This window comes from Rana temporaria, chromosome 13 (genome assembly GCF_905171775.1).
Source record: "Rana temporaria chromosome 13, aRanTem1.1, whole genome shotgun sequence".
NCBI lineage: Eukaryota > Metazoa > Chordata > Amphibia > Anura > Ranidae > Rana > Rana temporaria.
This window is the reverse complement of record NC_053501.1, coordinates 3745741-3773595: the sequence shown is the minus strand read 5'-3', so window position 1 is coordinate 3773595 and position 27855 is coordinate 3745741. Positions and strand designations below refer to the sequence as shown.

Below are 27855 nucleotides of genomic sequence, written 5' to 3'. Positions count from 1 at the left end.
GCACAGCGAGGTGAGGCAATGGGCACAGCGAGGTGAGGCAATGGGCACAGCGAGGTGAGGCAATGGGCACAGCGAGGTGAGGCAATGGGCACAGCGAGGTGAGGCAATGGGCACAGCGAGGTGAGGCAATGGGCACAGCGAGGTGAGGCAATGGGCACAGCGAGGTGAGGCAATGGGCACAGCGAGGTGAGGCAATGGGCACAGTGAGGTGAGGCAATGGGCACAGTGATGTGAGGCAATGGGCACAGTGATGTGAGGCAATGGGCACAGTGAGGCGTGCAAATGGGCACAGTGAGGCATGCAAATGGGCACAGTGAGGCATGCAAATGGGCACAGTGAGGCATGCAAATGGGCACAGTGAGGCATGCAAATGGGCATTGTTGACCCTCTTTTCCACTTACAGTGGCCAGTTTTTTGGGGTAAAATTAGGTGCCTAGGCTTATACTCGCGTATATACGGTAATAATAGTAAAAAAATAAAAACTTGACTTCTCTATTAAAAAAGGACGGTTCCAGTCCTGCTTACCTGATAAGGTCACATTGCCAAAGCTCTCCCTCTGGAGAGAAGCTGCTGACTCCTTCTCTATACAGAAGGCCTCGCTGTTCAGTGAGGGCCCACACCACATTGTTCCTGGTTGTGATCTGGGACAGCGGGCACGGGCAGTCAACCTTTATGGCTCTGGCACATGGGCGATCCACGCTGAGACCTAGAAAAATAAATAATATGTAGAGCAGCCATATTATTTACCGAAACCAACTCCACTATTCTCAGGAGCAAAGTCATACAGATTACATATTTTTTCTTTCATTCCACCAAAACAGACACTTAAAACCCCATTTCTTCACCCACATATATGTTTAACATGCACTGCATGCCCTGGTGATTGCAAAGCGGGGCGTGTTCTATGGGTTCTGTAACATGTGCACAATGACAAAGGCTACACGAGGCTGCAGATGGGCACTGATGAGACAGGTGGGCACAGTGAGGCTTCAGGTGGGCACAGTGAGGCAGCAAATGGGTACAGTGAGTCTGCAGATGGGCGACAACACTCACCTGTTTGTAAGTACAAATCTCCATTTGTCCGGATGATCCAGGCAGTGTCATCGCTCAGAGCAACAAACGAGGCTTGAGGTAGAGCCTCGTACCAGTGCCTCTTCCCTTTGATTGTTACCTTCCCACAAGCAAAGGCCTTGTCTGTCTTCTGCTCGATTTTCCAAAGAAGATTTCCTGTAGATATTAAACAGACGCCACTTATTGCTGCTGCAAAGGAGAAGATGACCGTTCTAGAAAGGTTACTGTGATCAGAGGCCTACTAAAAGTACTGCTGCCTTATTCTATTAGGAAGTCTTAATGAGCAACGAATACCGTATTTATCGGTGTATAACGCACACTTTTTTCCCCTTAAAATCAGGGGAAAATTGTGGGTGCGCATTATACGCCGATCCTCGCTGTCTCAGAGTGCCGGCGACAAAGACCGAGCCCAGTGTACTGGGCACTCGGCTAAGCTCGGCTCCGCCTGCAGCCACGCGAGAGAAGCCGAACCCCCCCGGAAATCCGGCTCTGCACAGCTCGACCGAGGCGCCAAACTCAAACACACAACGCTGCAACCCCCGGCAGACAGACGCCGGACAAGGCCACCGATGGACACCGGGCAAGACAGCAGACGGACACCGACAAGGCTGGATGGACCCTGCGCAAGGCCGCAGACGGACGCCACACAAGGCCGCCGATGGACGCCGGGCAAGACAGCAGACGGACACCGACAAGGCCGGCTTGGCAAGACAGCAGACGGACACCGACAAGGCCGCAGACGGACGCCGACAAGGCCGCAGACGGACGCCGACAAGGCCGCCGATGGACGCCGGGCAAGACAGCAGATGGACACCGACAAGGCCGGCTTGGCAAGACAGCAGACGGAAACCGACAAGGCCGCAGACGGACGCCGACAAGGCCGCAGACGGACGCCGACAAGGCCGCAGACGGACGCCGACAAGGCTGCAGACGGACGCCGGGCAAGACATCCAAAATGTACGTTTTTTTTTCTTAAACTTCCCTTCTAAGCTTGGGGTGCGCGTTATACGCTGGCGCGCGGTATACGCCGATAAATACGGTATATAAATGTAGAAAAATCAGAGCAACTTATCAGACTTTGATTACTGTAACAAGGCCAACGAAAGGTGAATTCTCAATGACCAATATAAAATAATTTTTTCGCTTTTCACTAAACGAAAACTTTTGCTTTGCTTTTCCCATTTCAGGGCAAGCGCAAGGTTTAACTTAAAGTCATTGTAAACAAAATCGCCTTGTAAAAAAAACAAAAAACAAACAGTCAGTTTAAAATAGAAATGAAAGGCAAAACATTTTCGTATAGATATAGTGAAAAAAAAAAAAAATACACACACTTTTTCCCTTTTTTAGAAGTAATACATTTTATAACCAAATTACATTCTCTCTGTTCTCAGCTGCATATAATATATATATACTAGGGTTGTCCCGATACCACTTTTTAAGACCGAGTACAAGTACCGATACTTTTTTTCCCCCAAGTACTCATCGATACCGATTACCAAAACTTTTTTTTTAATGTCATGTAACCGTTTTTTTTTTTTTTACTTTTTTTTGTATTTTTTACATTTTGGTGTCTGTGGGCCAGATTCTCAAAAGAGATACGACGGTGTATCTCCAGATACGCCGTCCTATCTCTGAGTTGCACCGTCGTATCTATGCGCCCGATTCTTAGAATCAGTTATGCATAGATTTCCCTTAGATCCGACAGGCGCAAGTCTCTTACGCCGTCAGATCGTAACTGCATATTTACGCTGGCCGGTAGGGGCATGTACACCGATTTACGCGTCGAAATATGTAAATCAGCTAGAAACGCGAATTCATGAACGTACGCCCGGCCCACGCAGTACAGTTACGCCGTTTACATTAGGCTTTTCCGGGCGTAAAGTTACCCCTGCTATATGGTGGCGTAAGTGCGGCGTACCAATGTTAAGTATGGCCGTCGTTCCCGCGACGAAATTTGAAAATTTTGCGTCGTTTGCGTAACTCGTCCGTGAATGGGGCTGGACGTAATTTACGTTCACGCTGAAACCAATGACGTCCTTGCGGCGTATTAGGAGCAATGCACACTGGGAGATTTCCACGGACGGCGCATGCGCCGTTCGTGAAAAACATCAATCACGTCGGGTCACAGAACATTTACATAAAACACGCCCCCCTGTCCCACATTTTAATTAGGCGGGCTTACGCCGGCCGATTTACGCTACGCCGCCGCAACTTACAGAGCAAGTGCTTTGAGAATACTGCACTTGCCCGTCTAAGTTGCGGTGGCGTAACGTAAATCAGATACGTTACGCCCGCACAAAGTTACGCGCTCCTACGAGAATCTGGCCCTGTGTGTTTTTTATTTAAATTCTTATTATTCTTTACAATAATTATTTTCATTATTTATTGCAATACTTTTTTCATTAAATCGGCCCTGTTGGGGGGCTTTGGTGAGATTTTTATATGGACTATAAACTGAAGGACTTCTGAATAAATGGTTGTGGAACAAATCATCTGAGTTTCCATTATTTCTTATGGGAAAATTTGCTTTGATATACAAGTGCTTTGGATTACAAGCATGTTTCTGGAACGAATTATGCTCGCAATCCAATCCAAGGTTTTACTGTATTCGGTCTTCAGGATTTATTTTTATTTTTTTTGCAACAAGGAAACTTTAGACACAATTGTTAACAATGGGAAGGAAGTCAAGTATGAATGTTGTGAATATATAGAGTTACAATGTATCCATTACTGAAATGCCAACCTGAGGGAGAGACTGCCACCTGCTGGACATTATCCTCAAACTTCTGCCAGCGCAGACCGGCCCCAGGCAGGGAACTGCAGTACAAAGACCCTTTGTAGTCCAAGCACCAAATGTATTTCTCTGACACAACCAAGCTGAGGATGCCACTGGTCGGCCCCGAGTAAACCATCCAACTCTCTGCAAGCTGCCAAAATAACAATGACACAAGTCAGAAAACAAAGAAAAAAAAACACACAAAACTACACAAGTCAGAAAAACAAAACAAAGAAAAAAAAACACACAAAAACTACACAAGTGGTCATCACAGGGCTGCTATTAGAAATAACGGGGCACCATACCGCTTACCTGACAGGGCCCCCTTCCAAAAAAAAGTGACTGACAGATTTATCAGTCCTTTTCTCTGAGATGAATAGGAAGCACTCCGAGGCTTCCTGCTCATTCACAAACTTTAACATAGTAAACAGTAATGAATTGATACAGGAGTGATGGGTACCGATTGCTCATTGTGTTCCTTCAGGAAAGGAAGAGGCCAGTAAAATTACCGGTAAATTAACTGGCCCCTTCCCACGCTCTCTCATCTTGAAACATCCCCCCCCTTTATGTGTCTGCATCAGCTTCCGGCGGAAAAGGAGGAAAGTCGGCAGCGCTGCATGAGAAAGGGGGCACACAGGGGGGGGGGGATACGGACAGCAGATGGAAGGGGTGCATGTGCTAGAAACAATCCACCTGCAGTGCAACCAAACGCAGTCAAAGACTGCCGACACCCAGGCCAAACGCGGTCAGCGACTGCCGACACCCTGGCCAGACGCGGTCAGAGACTGCCGTCACCCTGGCCAGACGCGGTCAGAGACTGCCGTCACCCTGGCCAGACGCGGTCAGAGACTGCCGTCACCCTGGCCAGACGCGGTCAGAGACTGCCGTCACCCTGGCCAGACGCGGTCAGAGACTGCCGACACCCTGGCCAGACGCGGTCAGAGACTGCCGACACCCTGGCCAGACACTGCCGACACCCTGGCCAGACGCGGTCAGACACTGCCGACACCCTGGCCAGACGCGGTCAGACACTGCCGACACCCTGGCCAGACGCGGTCAGACACTGCCGACACCCTGGCCAGACGCGGTCAGACACTGCCGACACCCTGGCCAGACGCGGTCAGACACTGCCGACACCCTGGCCAGACGCGGTCAGACACTGCCGACACCCTGGCCAGACGCGGTCAGACACTGCCGACACCCTGGCCAGACGCGGTCAGACACTGCCGACACCCTGGCCAGACGCGGCCAGAGACTGCCGACACCCAGGCCAGACGCGGCCAGAGACTGCCGACACCCAGGCCAGACGCGGCCAGAGACTGCCGACACCCAGGCCAGAGACTGCAGACACCCTGGCCAGACGAGGCCAGAGACTGCCGACACCCTGGCCAGACGCGGTCAGAGACTGCCGACACCCTGGCCAGACGCGGTCAGAGACTGCCGACACCCTGGCCAGACGCGGTCAGAGACTGCCGACACCCTGGCCAGACGCGGTCAGAGACTGCCGACACCCTGGCCAGACGCGGTCAGAGACTGCCGACACCCTGGCCAGACGCGGTCAGAGACTGCCGACACCCTGGGGGGAGTTACAAGCACAGATCACCGCTGTATAACTAACTAAAACAGCTGAAAAGGGGGAAGATCAGTGCTTGCAACTCCCCTGATGCACTGATCACCCTGACTGCCCAGATATCGGGTGAAGCATCGGAGCATTGACCCCCGCCCCCGAGTACAAGTACTCAGGGAAATGCTCGGTACCGATACTAGTATCGGCAGGGCTCAAGTCCTGCGGGAACGCGTGGGAACGGAGTTCCTGCACTTTTTTCACAGCAGGAACGCAGTTCCCTTTACAGGACTAGAGCAGCCGAGAGCCGCCCGAGCCGCCTGAGCCAATCCTTCACTAAGCGGCCATGCCCAGCTCGAGTCACTGTCAGGGGCAGGCGCATCTTAGTAATCCTTTATGTTACTGGCCGCTTCCTGTATATGGATTCATCGGGTAGTGTGCGGGTATTCCGTCACTTCCTGGATGACGCAATGTCTCCTGGGAGCTTTTGTCATTGTTCCCAGGAGACATTGCGGAGGTCTGACGCGAGTTATCACGGGATTTAGAAAAAAAAACATGCGGTTTAGTAATTATGCATATGAGCGTATAATATTTTTTTTTGGTGGGGGAGTGGATCTTGGGTGGGAGTTCCCACACTTTTTTCCCCAGGACTTGACCCCCGAGTATCGGTATATCCCCAATTTTCAGCGAAGTAGAAATCTCAGATTATACAATCCCCCCAGACACACACTAATCACCTTTTAGAGTACAGATTCCCCCTACGTCCCTGGCTCCCTCCTTCCCCCTGCAGCGCTACCAGCTTCCCTCCTCTCCCGCCAGCTGTTGCTGCAGGGATAATTTAGGATGAGTGGAGGAAGGGGCCGGTAAATATGTAATTGACCATCCCCCTTCCCTTGAGTGATCAGTAGCGTGTTTGAGCTTTGGGGTGCACACCATAATGCCAGAGACTGCGCACACCTATGCCCCCGGAACACATTGTGCTAGCCTCACCTGCTCCGATTTCAGCAACATGCTTTCTTCCTGCATGGACCGAGAGAGCTCTTGTGAAACCGCCATTTCTGCCACGCTGGCGTCCGAGGAAGAGTGAGGGATGCGGTGGCCATAGATATCCTCGTCGTCGCTGGATGCCAGCGATTGATCTTGGTCGTTTCTCTCCAGCTTGCCGGCTTTGATAACCTGTAGAGGGTCACTGGTAAAGGTGTGAGCGCTTTTACTCATGCCATCCCCAATAGAACTTGGGGGTACGTGGCACTGGGCGTTTGACACTTGTCCGTCCTCGAGCGCGTCGCTGTGGTCAGTCTGAGAATCTAAGGACTTGCTCCCCTTGGAGAAGTAGTACAGTTCAGCAGAGCCTGCGCTGGTCATCTCGCCGGTCTCCCTTAGCGGGTGAGGCTCAGATACGCCGCGGAGCAAATCCTCCAGCGCAGAACCTGTACAGAGAGTCAAAGTTTCCACTTCCTTAACAGTTCCTTGATTAGCTGGAGTATCTGCTGAAGCTTCATTGGCTGTGGCATCGTTAATCTGTTCATTTGCCAACTCCTTCTCCTCTCCGCTGCAGGAGTTGTTTTCACTGTCGATGTCGGGAATCGGAGAGTCAGTCTGCGGGGCACTGAAAACGCCCGATGTGTTATCCTCAGCTTGGCCCTTGCCGCTCGCCAAGCTCTCCTGTGAGCTCAAGTGATCAGCATGGCTGCCAGGTAGACTCACCGTTCCGGAAAAAACGTATGAAGTAAGGGAGAGTGGGCTGTCTACACTGGGAGTACTCTCAAGGGAACCAACGCGGCTCCTGGACCCATTTTCTGAAAAAAAAAAACAATAAATACATAAAAAAAAAAAAAAAAAACATCATCATATGTGCACACACACAAATCAAACAAACAGTATTTATCTCCCGATGCAATAATTCAAGTGTAACGCCACTTTTGTTGTGGGGAAAAAAACAAAACACATTCCCCTCTGGGTGATCTATGTACATTGCAAGGAGGTTCACGGGGCGGATCATTACTGATCTGCCCCGTGTGAAAGGGGCCAAAACCTGCTGGGCCTGCATCTCTTTAGATGTGCTCCCATTAAAAGTATCGCTCTTTTGAAAAAAAAAGAAATTTTTGTTGCAGGGGATGCCTGAGATCTGACTTTCATCATAGTGCAGACTCCTGGGTAAAATTGGTGAGCCAATCACACAAGCAGGAAATGACGCTTCTGGAGAGTAGTCAGTACAATCTGTGTACAGAACACCTCCAGGTGGCCATAATGTATTCTCAGAAAATTACAGCGGCTGCAGATTGAAAAAGGAAAAAGGTAATTTTTAATAACATTCAATTACAAAATTAGTGTCGCAATTATATATGTGCTAGATTATTTTTTCTTTATTTGCCATTTCATTTGCCATTTTATTTTATTTGCCATTTTATTTTTCCCCACGAAAGTGGAGTTACCCTTTCATCAAGAATGGCAGCAAAGCTCCAGACAACAAGCATCAACACTACTACAAAAAAAAAAAAAAAAAAAAATGAATAGGACTTTTTTTTCCACAAACATTCACATATATTTGTTTGTAGCGGCCAAACATTACTTTAAAGTGTTTATAAACCCTTTACAACCACTTTATGCTACACGTAAGCCTATATTAATTAAGGCTTACCTGTAGCTACCCCAGATATCTCCTAAACCTGCACGGTTCAGGAGATATCCCCTGCATGTCCTGATGTCATCGGCACATGCGCACCAATGTGCCATTGCTTCAGTCCGTGTGCCGTTACCGTCGGCTCCCACACGCATGCGCGGGAGTGACATCATGGCGGCTAATGACAGCGCAGCGATACCCAGAAGTTACCCCCGGGAGAGATGCTGCCGCCAGAGGGGGGCTTTAATGTGAGGTAAGTAGTTCATAATGAGCTAGTATGCTATGCATACTAGCTTATTATGCCTTTGTCTTGCAGGGTTTTTTTCCCCCCCTATATTGGGTTTACAACCACTTCAATACTGGGCACTTTTACCCCCTTCCTGCCCAGGCTGTCGAACTTTGAATGACAATTGCACAATCATGCAACACTGTACCTAAACTAGGGATGCATGGATATAATTTTTTTAAACACCAAGTACGAGTACCGATACTCTTTTGCAGGTACTCGCCGATACCGATTCCCATCGCCTAGGAGGAGGGGCGGTTTGGGAGGTGGCGGCAGTTGAGGGTGGGGTGAAATAGGATTGTGGGGTGGGAGAGTTGGGATGGAAAAGGCTGCGATCGCTGGGGGGGGGGGGGGGCAGGATAGGGATAGGAAGTTATTGGGAAACATGGGGAGCAGGGGTGACAGCTGGTAGAGGGAAGGAGGAGGCAACAAGCAGAAGTGACTGCAGGCGTGGTACAGGAGACCGGCAAGGGACTGCAGGCGTGGTACAGGAGACCGGCAAGGGACTGCAGGCGTGGTACAGGAGACCGGCAAGGGACTGCAGGCGTGGTACAGGAGACCGGCAAGGGACTGCAGGCGTGGTACAGGAGACCGACAAGGGACTGCAGGCGTGGTACAGGAGACCGGCAAGGGACTGCAGGCGTGGTACAGGAGACCGTGGTACAGGAGACCGTCAGGGACTGCAGGCATGGTACAGGAGACCGTCAGGGACTGCAGGCATGGTACAGGAGACCGGCAAGGGACTGCAGGCATGGTACAGGAGACCGGCAAGGGACTGCAGGCGTGGTACAGGAGACCGTCAGGGACTGCAGGCATGGTACAGGAGACCGCCAGGGACTGCAGGCATGGTACAGGAGACCGCCAGGGACTGCAGGCATGGTACAGGAGACCGTCAGGGACTGCAGGCATGGTACAGGAGACCGTCAGGGACTGCAGGCAATAAAACCTGAAAGTTGATTGGTTTCTATGCATAGCTGCAACAGATTTTGCACTCCCCAGCTTTAGTAAATAACCCCCCTGCATCAGTCCACTAAATGTCAGCTGTTTGGTTGTTTAGGGTTACTGTTGCTTGCACATTACCAGTGTACTTTACCTTGTGTTTTCTTTCTCTTCTTCTTCACCCTAATGGCCTTCACCTCCACTTCGTCAAATTCCTCATTGCTGATAGTGCTGAACCTCTGGGACAAAGAGCGCTGTGTTCGTACCGTGTTACAGGGAGAGCGAGGATCCTGTTCCGTCAGGCTGTAATCACAATCCAGAGGGTTCGGTGTTCCCCATGTCACCTCTACAGGTAGAGAGCTTCTCCGAACTTTAAGCTCCATCCCGGTCTCTTGCCCGTCTTCTTCAGTCTCCAAAGGGCACAGCTGGATCCTCTCTGTACGCACCGTCTGGGCAGCAGGCCTCTGGTCCGCTGTTGCAGCAGACGCTGGCAGATTATGAGTGTCGACCTCAAGCTTTGAGTGTTTGGCAGGCACACGGAAGGGGCTATGTATGTCGGCTATAAAGACAAAAGGATTTGTAGAATTAAAAGCACTTTCAAAAACAATAGATCAGGGGTCTCCAAACTGTTCAAACAAAGGGCCACTTTACTGTCCTTCAAACTTTAGGAGGGCCGGATTGTGGTCAGGGGGGGGGGAGAAAATGTCCTGGACCCAGCTCCAGTGAGAATAAATGTGGCCTCAGGGTTGGTGGTCAGTAGGAGTAGGGCCCCTATCAGTAGTAGGAGGAGTAGGGCCCCTATCAGTAGGAGGAGGTGTAGGGCCCCTATCAGTAGGAGGAGGTGTAGGGCCCCTATCAGTAGGAGGAGGTGTAGGGCCCCTATCAGTAGGAGGAGGTGTAGGGCCCCTATCAGTAGAAGGAGGAGGAGTAGGGCCCCTATCAGTAGGAGGAGGTGTAGGGCCCCTATCAGTAGGAGGAGGTGTAGGGCCCCTATCAGTAGGAGGAGGTGTAGGGCCCCTATCAGTAGAAGGAGGAGGAGTAGGGCCCCTATCAGTAGAAGGAGGAGGAGTAGGGCCCCTATGAGTAGGAGGAATAGTATCCCATCATTGATATTAGTAGGAGAAATAGTTCCCCCTTGTTGGTATCAGTGGGAGGAATAGTGCCTCATATAAGTTGGGAGGAATAGTGCCCCAAGGGCCGCATAAAGGCTATCAAAGGGCCACATCTGGCCCTCGGGCTGCAGTTTGGAGACCCCTGGAATAGAGAATTGATTGAAGTACAGAAAACATAATAATATGGACGTTGCACGAAAATGGAAAGCCTGCTCATCTTGCATCCCCACCCTCAGTGACGTGTAATATTTCTATAGCATACAAAGGCCAGGGGTGTCAAACTCCATTTTTTTTATTTTTTTTTACATCTCATCTTTTTATTTGGTTTCGAGACAAACAGATAAGAAAAAGGTCTGAACAAGCATCGCAAGTGTAACGGAATGGCCCGTGATACCCAGAGACTTTTGAAGGATGCGGGGTACTCCTGTGCCAGCTTCACCAATGACTCTTGGGTCTAGGGTCATCCTATGTCCATTAGGGGCATAGGATGACTGAGAACTGATATCTCGGATTACATGAGATGGGACATTAATGATAATTCATGTATTGCAGGATATCTTGGAATATTACAGGTTGTTTATTCTGACCCCAACAGGTCAATAGAGTGACTCATTCAATGTGGAACATAGACTGTTGAGATGCTAATTAAGTCCACCTGGCTGTAGTGATGGGGCTTGCTGTGATTGCATTCTGTTGTCCTTTGTGCTAATTAAGTCTGTTCCCAAGATATTTCATTGTGTATACTAATGACACTGATTTGTGTGAAAATACTATTGATAATAGATGTGGAATGTGACTTGTCAGCTGTAGTAATTAACTCCTGCAGATGTCTGGGTAATGACTAATAATTAACTCATCGGAATGTCATTATCTAAAAGAATGTGTATTGAAGTTCCTTGTGTAATGGTGGGTGGAGTTGATTCATTGTTCACTTGGTTTCTAAACTGTATATAACAAGGCTGAGTTACCATTAAAGCATTCATTCGTTTGAACCAGAGAGAACAGAGCTTGTGTCTCGTCTTTCTGGGGGGAATTCTTATGGATCGTGTCTGCTGGATTGTTGGAGTGTCGGATAAGCTGTCTTGGGTTGGTGGAATGGAATATCGTAACAGCGTTAACCCCTGACCGTTACAGCAAGTATATCCAATAACAAAAAAAGACACAGCTTCAGAGGTCCATTTTATACATTTCTTACATCACGCAACATCCCCTGTCTGCTATAAAATAATATACCCTCATATACAACATCGTAATGCTTCATATTGGTAACCACCTCAATTCACGAGCCTTAGATTCTCCATATGCACCCAATTGGGCGATTAGTCCCCCTCCCCTCACGGCCCCACATCTTGTCCCCAAGCTGGAGGGGGGCTTCCTATCCCTACCTTGTTACAACTCTCCTAGCTTCGGCTTGTCCTATTTCCCTCCCAACCCCCACGCCACCCCCCCCAAAAAAAAAAAAAACTCAAGGCCACTGCTCTCTCTCCCCTGTGGGATACACACACACACACACACACACACACACACACACACACACACACACACACACACACACACACACACACACACACACACACACACACACACACACGTCAAACATTACGAAAATGGTAAAATAAAAAAATGCATCTACCTACCAGAAACCGCCCCTTCCGGCATGTCAGATATTCTAATGATCTCTCGGTCCCCTTTCAGGAGGAAGATTTCATTGTTTACGCACGAGACGGAAACAATATCGCCAGCACTTTCCAGACCTCCAATGACAGCCTGAAAAGAGGGTGATGAGAAGAATAAGGAGCGCTTACATGAAAGTTTTTTGTAGCCAAGCGTCGATCGCTACTTTTTTTTTTTCTTCATCTGAATACCATAGGGATTTTTACATTTACAGAGGTCCCCTGGGCAGGGATGTCAAGTCAGCCTGAAATAACACTGCACAGGACAACACTAGATTTCTGGCAGGATCAGCAGCTTATTTATTTTTTTGACAGCTATAACAAGACACTTTCAATGGCATATTAAAAGCGGAGGTCCACCCTAAAATAAAAAAAAAAAATATATATATATATATATATATATATATATATATATATATATATATATATATATATATATATATATATATATAGCGCAGTAGGAAACCGGGAAGGCTGCACTGCCCATTTCCCTTACTTTTAATGGCGGCGCTGGGACCCGATCAGAAGGACGGTTTGGCCTCGGCCGACATCACAGGCAAGTGTCGTTATTAAAAGTCAGCAGCTACAGTGTTTGTAGCTGCTGACTTTTAATTTATTTTTATTTTTTTGCGCTGGACCTCCGCTTTAAGAGACCATGGATGAGGAAGGAAGAGAGCTTTGATTTTAGGGTTTACATAAACTTTTAATAAACAAAATAAAAGAACAAAACCAGCATATTAGTTGATAATTGCAGTTCTGCAATAAGGTCTGTTTAACCACTTAAGCCCCGGACCAATATGCAGCCTAAAGACCCAAGGTGTTTTTACAGTTCGGGACTGCGTCGCTTTAACAGACAATTGCGCGGTCGTGCGACGTGGCTCCCAAACAAAATTGGTGTCCTTTTTTCCCCACAAATAGAGCTTTGTTTTGGTGGTATTTGATCACATCTGCGGTTTTTAGTTTTTGCGCTATAAACAAAAATAGAGCGACAATTTTGAAAAAAATGCAATATTTTTTACTTTTTGCTGTAATAAATATCCCCCAAAAACATATATAAAAACATTTTTTTTCCTCAGTTTAGGCCGATACGTATTCTTCTACCTATTTTTAGTAAAAAAAAATCGCAATAAGCGTTTATCGATTGGTTTGCGCAAAATTTATAGTGTTTACAAAATAGGGGATAGTTTTATTGCATTTTTATTTTTATTTTTTTTTTTACTACTAATGGCGGCGATCAGCAATTTTTTTCGTGACTGCGACATTATGGCGGACACTTCGGACAATTTTGACACATTTTTGGGACCATTGTCATTTTCACAGCAAAAAATGCATTTAAATTGCATTCTTTATTGTGAAAATGACAGTTGCAGTTTGGGAGTTAACCACAGGTGGCGCTGTAGGAGTTAGGGTGCACCTAGTATGTGTTTACAACTGTTTGGGGGTGTGGCTGTAGGAATGACGTCATCGATCGTGTCTTCCCTATAAAGGGAATGACGCGATCGATGCGCCGCCATAGTGAAGGACGGGGAAGCCGTGTTTACACACGGCTCTCCTCGTTCTTCAGCTCCGGGGAGCGATCGCGACGGAGCGGCTATAAACAAATAGCCGCGCCGTGGTCCCGGATCGCTCCCCGAGCGGACCCGACCTCCGCATGTAGCGGGGGGGGGTCCCGATCGGACCCCCCACCCGCTAATAGGCGAGGACGTACGTGTACGCCCATGTGCCTGTACGTGCCATATTGTGGACGTATATGTACATGCGGGGGTCGGGAAGTGGTTAAAGGGGTTGTAAAAGGTAAAAAATGTTTTTCCTAAATAGCTCCCTTTACCTTAGTGCAGTCCTCCTTCACTTACCTCATCCTTCCATTTTTCTTTTAAATGTCCTTATTTCTTCTGAGAAATCCTCACTTCCTGTTCTTCTGTCTGTAACTCCACACAGTAATGCAAGGCTTTCTCCCTGGTGTGGAGTGTCGTGCTCGCCCCCTCTCATGGACTACAGGAGAGTCAGGACGGTCTCTATGTTGCAGATAGAGAAAGGAGCTGTGTGTTAGTGGGAGTCCTGACTCTCCTGTAGTCCAAGGGAGGGGGCAAGCACCACACTCCACACCAGGGAGAAAGCCTTGCATTACTGTGTGGAGTTACAGACAGAAGAACAGGAAGTGAGGATTTCTCAGAAGAAATAAGGACATTTAAAAGCAAAATGGAAGGATGAGGTAAGTGAAGGAGGACGGCACTAAGGTAAAGGAAGCTTTTTTTACCTTCACAACCCCTTTAACACAGATCCCAATCCGCACAGTTCATGCCATTGATCGCCAAGCACACAAAGTTGATACCTGATTGATGGTGTCGATGATGTAGATGCTGTACTCATCCCAGCTCAGAGCCCATCCTTCGTGGAGAAAACATGACATGAGGCCCAGGTGCTTCTCACAGAGTTTATAGCCGTCCTGGTTGACCGTCTCCGCCCGAGGATGCAGCTCGAAGGATTCCATTTCATGAGATAAAATGTCCTTTAATATAAAGGTAGACTGGACGGATCCTTGGACATCAGCCTTCCATAGTCGGAGACCTGGTCTTGCGGCAAATAATGTTAGGTCGCTTTGTTTGCAGAGCCCAGGTATGAAACAGGCTCCATATCGGCCATTTCTTTAAAAAAAAAAAAAAAAAAAAAAAAAATAATCACCATATAGAAAAGCAACAAAAAATAAAAAAATACACACCACAAATAAAAACCTCCTTCACCAGTTTATATGTTAAAAAATAACAAATGCACATATTTTTTGCAGGTTCAAAAATGGTGAATTTACTGTATATACTCGAGTATAAGCCGAGTTTTTCAGCCCATTTTTTAGGCTGAAAAACTCCCTCGGCTTATACTCGCGCGAGCCGTACCTTTCATTACTAAAACGGCGTGCATCTCCCGCTGTGTAATGCATTCTGTTCGCCCATCCATTGTAACAAACCCCCGCCTCCTCCTCGTCTGCGACAGGCAGAACCCCCGCCTCCTCCTCGTCTGCGACAGGCAGAACCCCCGACGCCTCCTCCTCGTCTGCGACAGGCAGAAGCCCCGACGCCTCCTCCTCGTCTGCGACAGGCAGAAGCCCCGACGCCTCCTCCTCGTCTGCGACAGGCAGAAGCCCCTTCGCCTCCTCCTCCTCGTCTGCGACAGGCAGAAGCCCCGCCTCCTCCTCCTCGTCTGCGACAGGCAGAAGCCCCGCCTCCTCCTCCTCGTCTGCGACAGGCAGAAGCCCCGCCTCCTCCTCCTCGTCTGCGACAGGCAGAAGCCCCGCCTCCTCCTCCTCGTCTGCGACAGGCAGAAGCCCCGCCTCCTCCTCCTCTTCTGCGACAGGCAGAAGCCCCGCCGCCTCCTCGTCTGCGACAGGCAGAAACCTCGCCGCCTCCTCGTCTGCGACAGGCAGAACCCCCGCTGCCTCCTCGTCTGCGACAGGCAGAACCCCCGTCTGCGACAGGCAGAAGCCCCGACGCCTCCTCCTCGTCTGCGACAGGCAGAAGCCCCGACGCCTCCTCCTCGTCTGCGACAGGCAGAAGCCCCGACGCCTCCTCCTCGTCTGCGACAGGCAGAAGCCCCGCCTCCTCCTCCTCGTCTGCGACAGGCAGAAGCCCCGCCTCCTCCTCCTCGTCTGCGACAGGCAGAAGCCCCGCCTCCTCCTCCTCGTCTGCGACAGGCAGAAGCCCCGCCTCCTCCTCCTCGTCTGCGACAGGCAGAAGCCCCGCCTCCTCCTCCTCTTCTGCGACAGGCAGAAACCTCGCCGCCTCCTCGTCTGCGACAGGCAGAACCCCCGCCTGCGACAGGCAGAAACCTCGCCGCCTCCTCGTCTGCAACAGGCAGAACCCCCCGCCGCCTCCTCGTCTGCGACAGGCAGAACCCCCGCCGCCTCCTCGTCTGCGACAGGCAGAACCCCCGTCTGCGACAGGCAGAACCCCCCGCCGCCTCCTCGTCTGCGACAGGCAGAACCCCCGCCGCCTCCTCGTCTGCGACAGGCAGAACACCCGCCGCCTCCTCGTCTGCGACAGGCAGAACACCCGCCGCCTCCTCGTCTGCGACAGGCAGAACCCCCCGCCGCCTCCTCGTCTGCGACAGGCAGAACCCCCCGCCGCCGCCTCGTCTGCGACAGGCAGAACCCCCGCCGCCTCCTCGTCTGCGACAGGCAGAACCCCCGCCGCCTCCTCGTCTGCGACAGGCAGAACCCCCGCCGCCTCCTCGTCTGCGACAGGCAGAACCCCCGCCGCCTCCTCGTCTGCGACAGGCAGAACCCCCGCCGCCTCAGAATTTAGTGCAAGGAATACACAGGAAAAAATGCATGTTGACAAGGGGAGTGTAGAGGAGGGTGGGGAGTCTACTGACATCACAGATCCACCCACAGAATCTGCAGTTTTTCAGTTCTTATAACAGACAGAGGGGAGACATTTTACAGGTAAAGATACATGCAGGAGACATCTATATCCTTATAGATCAGCACTTAATTTGCACAGATTTCCTCTCACTTCCTGTTTGGCTATGGGGCAGGAAGTGAAGGGAAATCTCTGCAATGGGACAGGGATGGTAAAAAATAAACTGACAGGGGCTCTAACCCTCCCTTATTGTATCCAAAATAAAAAGCGTTGCCTATAGTTCTACTTCAAGCACAAATATCAGATCATTTTATGGAGAGGACTAAGAGGAAGGTTTCTGGTATCCCACACATTTGTTGTCGGGAAAATCCGACAATTGTCTGGAGGGTACAGACGGTCGGATTATTCGACAAAAACCCTTGCCATCACACAACTGTTGCCGGAAAATCCGATGGTGTGTTTGGGCCTTTACAGTATCACAAAACAACCAGAGACACTTGCAATATGTTTGGCGAGTACAGCAAGATCACCTTTTTAAGTTGTGCCTCCAGTTATTCTAGTGAGGTGCAACAGATCATGAAGGAAAGAGTGTAATAAAAGGAAGGCACCTCATGGAAAAAAAATATCCAAATCTTATACCAGGGTTTGACAAATTTGCTTGGAATCTAGGAGCCAGCTAAAAAAGTTAGGAGCCAGAAAACCCCGTCCCGACGAGCTTGCGCGCAGAAGTGCATATGTAAACGGTGTTCAAACCACACATGTGAGGTATCGCTGCGATCGGTAGAGCGAGAGCAATAATTCTAGCCCTAGTCCTCCTCTGTAACTCAAAACATGCAACCTGTAGATTTTTTTTAAACGTCGCCTATGAAGATTTTAAAGGGTAAAAGTTTGTCGGCATTTCACGAGCGGATGCAATTTTGAAGCGTGACATGTTGGGTATGAATTTACTCGGCGTAACATTATCTTTCATAATATAAAAAAAAATGGGGATAACTTTACTGTTGTCTTATTTTTTAATTAAAAAAAGTGAATTTTTTTTCCCAAAAAAGTGCGCTTGTAAGACCGCTGCGCAAATACGGCGTGACAGAAAGTATTGCAACGATCGCCATTTTATTCTCTAGGGTGTTAGGATAAAAAATATATATAATGTTTGGGGGTTCTAATTAGAGGGAAGAAGATGGCAGTGAAAAATAGTGAAAAATTACATTAGAATTGCTGTTTAACTTGTGATGCTTAACTTGTAATACCAACGGCCACCACCAGATGGCGCCAGCTCACACATCTGGTGGTAATAACTTGTAATACCAACGGCTCACCACCAGATGGCGCCAGCTCACAAAAAAAGCCAAGCCAAGTCGCCAGGACACCATTTCTAGTCACCATGGCGACCTGGCGCCCGGGATTTGTCGAGCCCTGTCCTATACAAAGTTGGGTTACTGAATAGGTAGAACGACTTACGATTTTCTAGGCTGGTTTCCCACTTGCTGAACAGACTTCTCCTCTGTATAGAAGAGCAAACATCTCTGAGTGGTGGACACAAGTAAGATTTTGTGGCTGTAATCTAGCTGAACTATTGAGGACAGTTCCTCCAGTATGAGGCTGGGGTTACAAGAGCCCTGGGGGGGAAAAAAAATTATATATATTTACAGGAATCAATAAAAGAACCTAAAAAAATATGTATTAAAAAAAAAAATGAATCATAATAATAATAATAATAATAATAATAATAATAATAATCTATATATATATATAAAACTCAGTGTGTGTATGTATGTATGTTCCAGCATCACGTCCAAACGGCTAAAGATATTAACATGAAACTTGGCACACATGTTACTTATATGTCAGCAACAAACATAGGATAGGTGGTTTAACCCTTACCCACCCCCATTTGCCATGGTCGGGGTTTTCCTTTAAAGTCCCATTCAACTCTATGGGAAATACATGTTACTTTTCATAACTTCCAAACGGCTGTAGATATTTCGATAACACTTGGTCACATGTTACTTATATGTCCACTTACACTATAGGATAGTTAATTTATCCCTTAACTACCCCCATTTGTGAGGGTCGGGGTTTTTGTTTAAAGTCCCATGCAAATCAATGGGAAATGTATGTTCCCACATAACTTCTGTACGCCTGGAGATATTTCAATAATAGCTGGTACACATATTACTTATATGCCAAATAAAAATATATGACAGTTACATTAACCCTTACCTACGCCCTTATATAAAAGATGGGTATTTATATTACTATGATTTTCCTCCCCAAAAGGTTAAGATAGGAAGACCGGGCAACGCCGGTTATTCAGCTAGTAATAATAATATTATTATTATTATTATTATTATTATTATTATTATTATTATTATTATTATTATGAGAAGCCATGATGTCTTTCCTTGAAAAGTGTGAGGACACACCTTGTCAAAGTCCAGATCAGACTGAATGATCTTCCCTCGATTATCTCCAGAGAACAACTTCATCCCATTGGGGCTCCAGGCTAGGGCGGTGATGCTGCTCTTGTGAATGCCAAGTACATCAAACCTCCGTAACTGCAACGCAAAAAAAACAGTAATCAGCTTTGTGACATAATATTGCCAAAAGCTGCAACAATTCCAGGAGCTTGGTAGCCAACAGACCTCACCAAAAACAAAACACACACACGGTAGTTGGGCATTCTGATCTTGTGACCGCCGTATTTGTCTTTCACGTGACAAAAAAGCTCCCGATGGCAAGTATGCATCAGAAGATCCCCTTAACAGGCTAGTGCTGGGTGTGGGCTCTCAGCACAGTTCACGGCTTACAAATAGACGCATACATGCGGCTGCTCTGCTTTAAAGCCGAGAGGTCGCAAAAATGCACCAGATCAGAGGGAAGAGGTTAAACACCCCCAGTTTTAAGCACTTCTAACAGCGTATTTAAAATGACTTAAAGAGTAAGGAGCGGCCATCTTTTAATCTGTGCCCGATTCAGGCTGAACCCCACTATTGACCAAAGAGGCTGCCCATTAGAACTATGGCAAAGTATTGCTTGCTAACCATAACCTAACTACACAAAAAGTCCCTCCGACCCACTCAAACTTTAGCCTTGCCAATCCCTTAACCACTTCAGCCCCGGACCATTTTGTTGCTAAATGACCGGGCCACTTTTTTGCGATTCGGCACTGCGTCGCTTTAACTTTTAGCGGTCGTGCGACGTGGCTCCCAAAAAAAATGTTTACGTCCTTTTCCCCCACAAATAGAGATTTCTTTTGGTGGTATTTGATCACCTCTGCGGTTTTTATTCTTTGCGCAATAAAAAAAAATAGAGCGAAAATTTGGAAAAATTGCAAGCTTTTTTACTTTTTGCTATAATAAATATCCCCAAAAAGAGATTAATATATATATATATATATATATATATATATAAAGTTTTTTCCCCCTCAGTTTAGGCCGATACGTATTCTACCTATTTTTGGTTAAAAAAAAAAAAAAAAATCGAAATAAGCGTTTATTGATTGGTTTGCGCAACAGTTATAGCATCTACAAAATAGGGGATAAGTTTATAGCATTTTTATTAATATTTTTTTTTTACTAGTAATGGCAGCGATCAGTGATTTTTATTGCGACATTATGGCGGACACATCGGACACTTTTTTGGGACCATTGTCATTTTTACAGCGATCAGTGCTATAAAAATGCATTGATTACTGTGAAAATGACACTGGCAGTGAAGGGGTTAACCACTAGGTGGCGCTGTAGGGGTTAAGTGTTCCCTAAGAAGTGATTCTTACTGTAGGGGGGGCGTGGCTTGCTGTGACACGTCACTGATCGTGTTCCCAATGACAGGGAACACAACACGATCAGTGTCAGTGTCACTAAGCAGAACAAGGAGATGCGTTTACACCAACATCTCCCTGTTCCATATCTCCATGAGACGATCGTGGGTATGCCCGTGGCGATTGAGTCTGCGGGACCCGCAGGCAAGCTCACGGTTCTTCTTAAAGGGGACGTACAGGGACGTCCTTTTGCCTGCCCGTGCCATGCTGCAGACGTATGCGGCGGGCGGCAAGTAGTTAAACTGCCATGTTAAAAAGTGGTTGTAAACCTCAGGCATTCAATATGAACAAATCATATCCCTCTGTAGAACCGGATGGACTTCTGTTTTTTTTTTTTCAACCTATGTAACTATGTATGTAGGAGATTTGGTTTAATCTCTGCATCACCTGAGGCCAAATCACTTCACTGGGTACATGTAAGGGCTCTTTCACATGGGCGGCCCGTTCAGATCCGCCTGCCAGTTTTTTAGGCGGACCTGAACGGGCGCTCCGTGCTCCTCTATGGAGCCGCGGATGTCAGTGGTGACATGCCCGCTGACATCCGACCCGCTCCGATCCGCCAAAGTGTGACGGAGGAAAAACCTACTTTTCCATCCGTCTGGCGGATCGGATGAACACGGACAGACGGTCCGTGTTCATCCGATCCCCCCATAGGGGAGAGCGGTGAAGAGACAGGGCGGTCCCTGCACAGGGTGCGGGGACCGTCCTGTCATCCGCTGGCTCAGGGGGGATCAACGGAGCGATCCCCGCTGAGCAAGCGGAGGTTTACAGGGCGGATCATAACTTATCAGCCCCGTGTGAAAGGGGCCTAAGGGTTTACAACTAGTTTAACATTCAACAGCATCCCAAATGATAGTGCCATAGCTTCACACCAAAATGAAGCAGTGCCTTCAGCTCTGAGACTTCAGTGCACCTTAAAATAAATAAAATAAAACAAAATAATACACACTGTATGCTGCACCACTGACCTGCTTATTTCTGCCAGGTAGAGGGGACACCAGGTGGAAAATTGCCACCCTGCCAGACACTGTGCCAACTGCGACCAGATCATCGAAGCAGCTGAGGAGTTTAATGACCGATATGGATTCCGTTTTACCCTGAAATAAAGATATATAAAATTGAGATCTAGATGAATAGATGCAAAAATTACAGGGTAAAGAACAAGCTGATCCAGGGTATAATGCAAGAGTGATACATAAGAGCAAAGCATCGGGAGCTCTGAACCTGGAAAATTCAAAACGCAAACTTTACAGCAGACTTTGTACTATAATGCAGAAGCAAAAAAAAAAAAAAAAAAAAAAAAGAAGAATAAAAAAATATATGTATTTTTTTTTAATTCATATTATATATTACCGTATATACTCGAATATAAGCCGAGGACCTAATTTTACCACAAAAAACATTGGGAAAACTTATTGACTCGAGTATAAGCCTAGTGTGTCCATCTGCATGCCTCACTTTGCCTCACTGTGTCCATGTGCATGCCTCACTGTGCCTATGCCTAGACTTGCATTTAACTTGGGAGCACCGTATTTATCGGCGTATACCGCGCACCCCAATCTTAGAAGGGACGTTTCAGGAAAAAAAACCTTACATTTTGAATGCTCGTTGGTGCAGCCTTGTCGGTGTCCGTCTGTGGTCTTGCCCGGCGTCCGTCTGTGGCCTTGCGCGGAGTCCATCCAGCCTTGTGGGTGTCCATCTGCGGCGTACAGAGCCAGATTTTCTGTGTGTTCGGCTCCTCTCGGCTTCTCTCGCGGTCCTGCGGGCGAAGCCGAGCCTAGCCGAGTGCGCAGTACCACTCAGCTCGGTCTATGTCGGCGGCACTCAGAGACAGCGGGGATCGCCGTATAACGCACCCGGCTTTGAAAAAAAACAAAAACAAAAAAAAAAAAAAACGGTGCTCCCCGGCCGGAGGTCCCCCAGACAGCAAACTTTGCACACTTGTAGAGGAGAACTGGAGCTACATGTGTGCAGGGGACCTACGGCCGGCCGGTACCGGGTCCCTAAAGTCCGGGAGATCAGGCGCAAAAAGGTGACTCGAGTATAAGCCGAGGGGGGCATTTTTAGCACAAAAAAAGTGCTGAAAAACTCGTCTTATACTCGAGTATACACAGTATATTTTTTTTTTCCGCATTACAATACGGTATTATGTCCGTAAGGTACATTAAGAGCCAGTTCACACTGGGGCGACCCATCAGGCGACTCAGCCGCTTGACAAGTCGCGTCCCATTCTATTCAATAGAACCGTTCTAATAGGAGCGACGCAAGTCGCTCCGACTTAGAAAAAGGTTCTTGTACGACTTCGGGGGCGACTCGCATTGACTTCTATACAGAAGTCATTTTGCAAGTCGCCTCTGAAGTCGTCTTCAGGACGCCTTGCCGAGTCGCCCCCAAAGTCGTGCCGCCCCAGTGTGAACCGGCTCTTACACTTGACTTCCCCGCATCGCTGGGTATGACATCCCAGTCCATTCAGGAAGAGTCCTGGCAACTGCAGAAGATACCCAGTTCTATGTGAGATTTGGTTGCTCTGTATTCCCCAGGATCTTGTGGGAAAGAGTCACACAACCCTCACCTGGATGTGTCAGATGGAAGGCTGTGTATTTCATCTGACTTTTTGCTTCACAGGTACCTTTTCAAAATCTTACCTGCAAATGATTTTAGAGGGGAAGGTGCTGCTGGAATCCAACTGTGCAGCACGACGACGCAATAACCGAAACACAGGAGCAGGTGCATTGTATACCGGGAAGCACACCCAACGTTCTAACCAGCAACTCAAGTCACAAAGCACATACAGAAGCACCCAGTGTACACGGAAAGGGTTAAACCACCGGGTGAATATCAGCACTCCTCTCCTAAATGTAAAAATCATATTTTTTTTGCTAGAAAATTACTCAGAACCCCCAAACATATACACACCTAGCAGCAAAAGGGTCACTGCTTTGTATCCCGACCACGACATCATCAGCCTGGAGTTTGCATGTCCTCCCTGGGTTTCCTCCAGGTTCCTCCCACACACTTAGGGCCCATTCACACCTGAACGCGTTTTGTAAAATTAGAAAGAATGATAATTGTCCCAGGCCAATTATCAGCGCTGTCACACTTTGAAGGACAATTGTGCGGTCCTCCCCCCCCCCACAAATAGAGCTTTCTTTTGTGTATCAGAGATTTCATGAATTATTACACATTAGGCGCACTGATTGTTCCATTAGCAGCTGGCAAAGGGGATGAAAGAATAAAATCACTAATGCTGATCAGCATCACAAAACCTAAAAAATGGAGTTCAGCACTTCTTCAAATGAGAAAAAAAAAATTAAGTGCTGTATTTTAAATAATAGATAGGGAAGCCACGTTTCCCAGGGCAAGATTGGAGGGGGGGGGGGGGGGGGGGCAAATAAAAGATTATCTTTTAAGGCGTCAATATACCCAATTTGGATTTGAGATCTCTGCAAGCAATTTCTGCGCTCGCACACCTACTGTGGCCGATAGGAAATAAACGCTCAAAAACTATTATAAAATATACCAAAAGGTTTCAGACCCCTTTCACACTGGGGCGGTTTGCAGGTGCTATTGCGCTAAAAATAGCGCCTGCAAACGGACCTGAAACAGCGGCCTGTTTAATAGAGGAGTTAGTCAAGACAGTATACATTTCTGAAATATGTCCCCTAATTTTATCCAAGTTCTGACACAGATACTCCATCGGAGACATAGTAGCCGTGTCAGAACCCCGCGACAAAGTACTTAAAGCGGGAGTTCACCCATTTATTACAATTTTCCCCTTTTTCCCTTAGATTCCTGCTCGTTCGGTCTAGGGGAATCGGCTATTTGTAATAAAATATGATCCGTACTTACCCGTTTTCGAGATGCATCTTCTTCCGTCGCTTCCGGGTATGGGTCTTCGGGAGCGGGTGTTCCTTCTTGATTGACAGCCTTCCGAGAGGCTTCCGACGGTCGCATCCATCGCGTCACTCGTAGCCGAAAGAAGCCGAACGTCGGTGCGGCTCTATACTGCGCCTGCGCACCGACGTTCGGCTTCTTTCGGAAAATCGTGACGCGATGGATGCGACCGTCGGAAGCCTCTCGGAAGACTGTCAATCAAGAAGGAACGCCCATTCCCGCAGCCCATACCGGGAAGTGACGGAGAGGATGCATCTCGTAAACGGGTAAGTACTGCTCATATTTTAAAACAAATAGCCGATTCCCCTAGTAAAAACGAGCAGGAATCTAAGGCTAAAAAGTGCCCTCTAAGGGTGAACCACCGCTTTAAGAAGCGCAAGATCTGTGTACATCGGAAAATTTCCGAGTGTGGCAATTGATATTTCTCCATTAACCGCTTAATCACCGCCCTATAGACGAAAGATGTCTACAAGGCGGTTCCTTAACTCTGGGAGGACGTCCATGGACGTCCTCTCAGAATCGTGCTCCCGCACGTCCCATGGGGCGCGCACACGGGAATGTCCGTGACCGCCGAGTCCGGAGGACCCGGCGCATCACAGATCACGGTAAATCGCCGCTGATGGCGGCGGTTTACCACGTGATCGCTCCGTCCAATGACGGAGCGATCACTTGTAAACAAACCGGCGTCATGTGGCGACGCCGGTTCCTCCCTCCCCTCTCTGCACCGAACGGTACAGTGTGAGAGGAGAGGGGGGGGGAGAGAGCGGATGCAGCACGAGTGCTGTGGGCTGGATCTGTGACAAATGCAGTCACAGATGCAGCCATCCATCCCTACATGCTCAGCTATCCCTGCCCATACGTGCAATACACAATACCCTGTGCAATACTCTGCAATACCACACGGGAATGTCCGTGACTCGGCGGATTACGGATCACGGTAAATCGCCGCTGATGGCGGCAGTTTACCACGTGGTCGCTCCATCCAATGACGGAGCGATCACCTGAAACAAACCGGCCTCATGTGATGACGCCGGTTCCTCCCTCCCCTCTCTGTACCGAACGGTACAGTGCGAGAGGAGAGGGGGGGAGAGAGCGGATGCAGAACGAGTGCTGTGGGCTGGATCTGTGACAAATGCAGTCACAGATCCAGCCAGCCATCCATCCCTGCCCCATACTGTGCAATACTCCATACCCATACTGTGCAATACTCTGCAATACCCCACACTACTCTGCAATACCCCACACTACTCTGCAATACCCCACACTACCCCGCAACGTCGCCTATGGGTATTTTTAAGTAGCGAAATTTGGCGCCATTCCACGAGCGTGTGCAATTTTGAAGGGTGACATGTTGGGTATCTATTTACTCGGTGTAACTTCATCTTTCACATTATGCAAAAGAATGAAGAAAAAATACTAAATTTGCTAAATTTTATAACAGAAACAAAGAAAAAATCAACAGAGCGTTCCCCGCTGAGCAAGCGGAGGTTCGCGGGGCGAATCAATACTGGTCCGCCCCGTGTGAAAGGGGCCTAAAGCTAAAGATCAGAAAGAAAAAAAAACAACAACAACAACACACACGCCTCTGCAACAACTTACCTCCAAATTATACTTTTTCATCTTTTTTGTGTGTCGGCAGTAGAGATACAACATTCCGATGCTGCTGCCGATCGCAATGTAGTCGCCATTGACGTCCAATGCCGTCAGGTAGACGAGGAGGGAACGGAAGCCTTTCTGAACTTTAGCAGGGATGGCATTCAGAATGGAGTACAAGGGACAGAACTCCTTAAAGGTTATTCCTCCCGGTAAATTGGCCATGTCTCCGGCTCTGGTACACAGCAACGCTCTATTACATCATTCCAAGCTGTCCCTGGGAGAAAAGAAAAAAGAAATAAAACATTTAAAAACAAGAACGCCACCAAGAATGATTTTCGTATCACCTGACTGCATAGACTATGCCCAAAGCAATAATCAGATCAACAAGCATCAAACAAAACACACTGGCCCGGATTCAGAGAGCAATTGCGCCTGCGTAACCATAGTTACGCAGCGCAATTGCTTACTTGCGCCGGCGTAACGAATGCTCCCGATTCAGGAACATCGTAACGCAGACTGCAGCCTAAAATCTGCATGGCATAAGGCTCTCATGCCACGCATATCTTAGGCTGCATTCTTGCGATGGCCGCTAGGGGGCGCTCCCATTGTGATCTGTGTATAGTATGCAAATTGCATACCAACACCGATTCACAATGTTGCGCGAGCCCTGCGTACGCAAGTTACGTTGTTTCCATACGGCGTGTTTAGCGTAAGGCTGCCCCTTCTAATAGTAGGGGTAGCCAATGCTAAAGAATACCCGTCGTTGTTTGCGTAAGTGATTCGTGAATGGCGCTGGACGCCATTCACGTTCACTTGGAAGCAAATGACGTCCTTGCGACGTCATTTGCCGCAATGCACGTCGGGAAAGTTTCCCGACGGAGCATGCGCTCTACGCTCGGCACGGGAGCGGGTCTAATTTAAATGATTCCCGCTCCCTACGGGATCATTTACATTAGGCGCCCTTACGCAGGGCAAGTTTACACAGCGCACACGCAATTTACGGAGCTACTGCTCCGTGAATCGCGGGTAGCGCAGTAAATTTGCGGGGGCGCAGGGAAAAAACGTTGCCCTGCGCCTCCGCAAGAAAGGGGCAAATCTACCTGAATCCGGGCCACTGGGTCGTTTTTATGGCAACCCGCGATGACTACTTAAAAATGAAAAAAATTAATAAAGAAGGAGCAATACAAGTGAGATTGAGAGTAAAAAAAAAAAATCTATATTATATAAAAAAAAAAGATGATTTTCCCTTTTCAAGCAATAATTTGAATATGCTGCCTACTGACATAATACGTAGAGTGTTATTTCAGATTAGGGGTTTCAATTCCCTTTTTTAAAAAGGACAAAAAAAAAAAAAAACACAACAACACCCACACCCGATATGACTATTCAAGAGAATATTTTGCAGTTAAGATTCTAAACCCAAATTTTCCAGTCACCACAGGGAATTTTTCTGTAGTACTTCCCCCAAAAAACCCAGCGAACCATTATCATAGCAAAGGTCGAAAAACTCCATAAGAAATTCCTTGCAAAAGAAAACATATTTGAAAAAAGTAGACCAGCACAGCCCGTATTTGTTCTCTTGAAGGGCAAGTAATATCCTATCAGGTAGGTAGTCCAAAAAGTGTAACGAAGGGCCCATTCACACCAGAAACTGCACTTTGACTGCGTGTTTACATGCATTTGAAGCGCGCTCGATGTGCACTTTTCATGCGTTTTGTTTTGCATTTGCAGTGCATTTTTCAATAAGTTTTTGGGCTTTGCTTTCTTGCCTTAACCACTTGCCGACAACCAGTTTAGGTAAGAGACCATGGAAAAGGTCAAACCCACCATAGTGTGAGAGAGGGGGGGGGGGGAAAGGGAGGAGGGGGGAGGAAAGGAGGAAGGGGGGGAAAGGGAGGAGGGGGGGGAAAGGGAGGAGGGGGGGGGAAGGGAGGAAGGGGGGGGAAGAAAGGGAGGAGGGGGGGGGGAAGAAAGGGAGGAGTGAGGGGGGAGAAGAAAGGGAGAGGAGGGGGGGGGGAAGTGAGGGGGGAGGGGGGGGGGAGAAGGGAGGAGGGGGGGGGGAGGGGGGAGGGGAGAAAGGGAGGAGGGGCAGTGTGAATTTAGGGGGAGTGACAACTGGGTGGTGAAGTGGTGCCAACCGGGAGTAGGG

General features: G+C 48.2%; 1 protein-coding gene across 2 annotated transcripts in view; it reads right to left on the bottom strand.

Moving 5' to 3' along the window:
* Positions 1–27855, bottom strand: part of TECPR2 (tectonin beta-propeller repeat containing 2) — a 74136-nt gene that overhangs the window by 37343 nt on the left and 8938 nt on the right. For both annotated transcript variants that reach the window (XM_040332996.1, XM_040332995.1), the window contains exons 2-12: positions 25710–25980; positions 21185–21313; positions 18820–18951; positions 17855–18012; positions 14377–14689; positions 12009–12138; positions 9414–9818; positions 6402–7210; positions 3815–3998; positions 1054–1227; positions 526–706 (exon numbers count right to left, since the gene is read on the bottom strand). In XM_040332996.1, coding sequence (XP_040188930.1) covers positions 526–706; positions 1054–1227; positions 3815–3998; positions 6402–7210; positions 9414–9818; positions 12009–12138; positions 14377–14689; positions 17855–18012; positions 18820–18951; positions 21185–21313; positions 25710–25928 — 2834 coding nt within the window. In that variant the 5' untranslated portion in view covers positions 25929–25980. The remainder of the gene's footprint in view (positions 1–525; positions 707–1053; positions 1228–3814; positions 3999–6401; positions 7211–9413; positions 9819–12008; positions 12139–14376; positions 14690–17854; positions 18013–18819; positions 18952–21184; positions 21314–25709; positions 25981–27855) is intronic.